The 3,552-nt window shown below is 37.4% G+C and overlaps 1 protein-coding gene across 1 annotated transcript; it reads right to left on the bottom strand.

Moving 5' to 3' along the window:
• Positions 1-927: 927 nt before the first annotated feature.
• LOC145101264 (uncharacterized) lies at positions 928-3,287 on the bottom strand. The gene is made up of 2 exons (XM_079038443.1): positions 2,431-3,287; positions 928-2,093 (listed from the first exon to the last, which is right to left on the bottom strand). Exons 1-2 carry the CDS (start codon positions 2,641-2,643, stop codon positions 1,044-1,046), a joined length of 1,263 nt encoding a protein of 420 aa, XP_078894569.1. The 5' UTR covers positions 2,644-3,287; the 3' UTR covers positions 928-1,043.
• Between the last annotated feature and the right edge of the window lie 265 nt (positions 3,288-3,552).

The following is a 3,552-nucleotide window of genomic DNA, read 5'->3' as shown; positions in this document are numbered from 1 at the left end:
ATCTTTTTCCAAAAGAAAAAAATAGTTTTTTATTTTGAAAAACATTTTCTAAGTTTTGACCATATGTGGTATTTTTTGTTTCCACAACCAATGTCACCTACACTATTATCGCCGTCACCACCACCGCCGTTGTTGCCACCAATCCACCCTCACTATCTCCACCTCAGCCACCCCACCTCGCCCCCACCACTCCCACCTCCACCACCACCACCACCACCATTTCCACCACATCCATCACAATTACGTCCGCCGCCACCAACACCAACACCAACATTTTTTTTATGAAGACTTGAAAAAAACAATTTTATTTTATAAAGACTAAAAACATATAAAAACTTTCTGGTCAATATTTATTCCGCAGACATAAAAAAAGACCGGAAACATTTTTCAAAAACAAACACCACCTCACTCTTGAAATTCTTTTTTCTTGTCATAAAAATTATTTTTTAATGTGATGTTAATAAATTGGGTTTTTCATAAAATGGTGATTAGCAATTGATAATTGCTAATCACCATTTTATGAAAAACCCAATTTATTAACCACTTCATTGTCATTGTTTTTTATAACCCGATTTATTATCATAATACTAGTTATAACTTTCTTAAATATAAAATAGTTTAAAAAAGCCCAAGCCATTTCATATTTTCTCATCAAAAGAAATGTCAAATGGCCATATACTCATATACTCATATACTCATATAGCCAATAGCCCTAAGTCCCCCACCCACCCACAAGGTCCACAGCGTATGTACCGTCATTGTCTGCAAACCTAACCGAATGAATGGTCCATGGCAAGGACTAAGGACCAGGACCAGACCAGCGTCAGCCATATTCCATAGCCACATGCATGAACATGCAGCTTTCAGTCCCTCAAACCCCTTTTTCATCGCATTTATTACACCATTCACACAAACAATCCCAACGACTCAAAATAAAATGTAATCGAATCAAAAACACGAAAATCCTTTTAGTTTTTCATTACACACGTGTTACATGGAGTCATCGAGTATTGTTTTTGTTAATCAGTTAATGATTATCACTGTCACTGGCATACCTTTACACCAAACGGACGAACTCCGGCGGCCATCCTACCCACCGGAAAACACAGTTTTGAGTTATTCCACGCCCCAAATCGCCGACCCATTTTCCGGTAGAACTCCACGGGGAATTTCAGGTCTCCGTCGAGGTTGTTTCCGTTCACGTAAAGTGCAGTTAGATTCTTCAACTCCGCTAGTTTCGGTGAGAGATTTCCCGAGAGATTATTGTCGTTTAAACCGAGAAATCTTAGGTTTTTCATGGTTGAAAACGACTCCGGGATCCCGCCGGTTAGCTTCATGTCCGACAGATCCAAAACCATGAGCTCTTGCAGGTTTTTCCAGTTTACGTTCTTAAGATCACCGGTTATGGAGTTGCTTGCTAAAATCAACTCCTGTAATGAACTCATTTCTTGATTTGCGAAATTCAGTTCGCCGGAGATGTTGTTGTTGCTAAGATCGAAAAGAGTTAAGTTCTTGAGATTACCGATTTGATATGGGATTTCGCCTTCTAATTTGTTCTTACTAAAGTCAAACTTCAAGATCGAAGTCAACCCACCAAAAGTCAAAGGTAAACTCCCAGACAATGAGTTTCTGCTCAAATCCATGATCAATAATTCACTCAAATTTCCATACACATCTGGGATTTTCCCTGTAAACGAATTACCAGACAAAACCAACCTCTTCAACTGAGTCAACTCACCAATGCTCTCCGGTAAATCGCCGGATAATCCGTTTCCGATCAGTACAAGTGATTGGAGTTTCTTGAGGTTGCCGAAGGTGGTTGGGATTTCGCCTCTCAAACCAGGATTCCCTCGGAACTCCATGGATTCTAAGGTGTTTGAAAGCGCATCCCATTTAGCTTTCTGAAACGTAATCGGGCCTTGAGGAGATGAGATGATACAGTTGAAGAATGATAGTGATTTTAAGTGTTGTAGTTGAAACAAATGGGGTTTAAATTCAGGATTTTGAGCACATGGAAGAGAGTTATCATGAACTCGACCAATGCTTATGTCTGTTACATACCATAATCCATCGATAACATCACATGAAACACCCTGTAGAAATTAACACACCATTATTTTATCATCAAAATCATAACGAAAGTTTTGAGAACTTGATTTTTTTGAGTTCATGCAATTTCGAACGTTACTGACTCATACTGAGATTATCATATTCAAATATAGTATGATTGTAAGTTTGTAACCCCAATTTATTAAGGAAAACTTTGGATTTTGACTGTTTTTTTTTTCCAACTTTTGTCAACTTCTTTGTGTTCTTATTTATGATTTTGACTACTGAGAAAATTATTACCTTATTTTGTAACACATAACAGTGGATTCAATATGACAAATTAACATGATAATGGAACTGCAAAAGGAAGAAAAAGTGTACCTGAATTGGAGTCCAACCACAAGGATCAGGATAAAGATCTGAGCCATTCCACCATTTTCCCACAAATCCTTGAACAGCAATGTACAGAGCTTCTTGCTCTGTTTTCGCCATTGGAGCTCCTACAACATCTTCATCAATGCACATTCCATTCAAACCAAGAATCGTTAACAGGAGAACAAAAAGAAACCCATCGTTTCTAAATCTCAAATCCATCACGCTTTTTTCTGTTTTACTCTCACAGAAAAGATGTTGAATGTGAACAACTTGGGAGTGTTTTTCAGGAACCCATTTTTAAATCTCAAATTGATGTCGACTTGAAAGTTACAAGGGACAGAGGCATGTGAGGATGATGATGATGATATAATGAAAGGTGAATTGAGAACGAAAATCAGGAAAACCCAGATGAGATTTACCTCTAATTCGTATATATGTAAAGAAACCCAGTTAGTTTTCAACGAGTAAAAGTCCAAAATAGGAATTAATATCAAGCAAATTGGGAAAAAGTAGCGAAGAACACATAAAGAAGCATGTAACAGAGAGCGCTCATTTCCATGATGTTTTATAGCAATGCTAAGGTAGAAAGTAAGAGACGGGTTAATCGTAGAGTTGCAGAAGCAATTGTACACAAATCGAACAGCTAAAAAGCTAATAACGCACAGTTATCGATGATCCATAAATGTATGGATTGTGAGAGAAATGTAGGTGTCTATATAGGGTGGGTGTGTTTGGCTTTAAAGAGAGGAGGATTGGGACCTTTTTGGATGCGTTGTGACTTGTGATGCTCTATTATAACCCAGGGAAAAAGAGAGTAATTATGAGGTTCCATTGATTTGGATTATGATTTATGAAGAAAGAAAGATGGTGATGTGAGTGTTTGGGGGCTTGAAAGATATTAAAGGTTGATGAAAATGGCTTCTGAGACAGGAGGGGACCAATCAAATGATCAATGCATGTTATGTTGTTATGTGTTGGAAGTATATGTATGCATGCAAATAAAAAACAAAACCGATAAATGATTGTTAAACTCTTACAAGTTGTATCCAAATATTTCTCTATTGAAATATAATTACAGAATTGGTTCATATGGGTTGGTAAAATGAATGCAGTTTCAACTTTCAATCC

Source organism: Lactuca serriola, chromosome 4, assembly GCF_051521515.1.
Source record: "Lactuca serriola cultivar US96UC23 chromosome 4, Lser_US96UC23_V15, whole genome shotgun sequence".
Taxonomy (NCBI): Eukaryota; Viridiplantae; Streptophyta; class Magnoliopsida; order Asterales; family Asteraceae; genus Lactuca; species Lactuca serriola.
The sequence above is the reverse complement of the archived record's forward strand: the minus strand, read 5'-3'. Positions and strand labels throughout refer to the sequence as shown.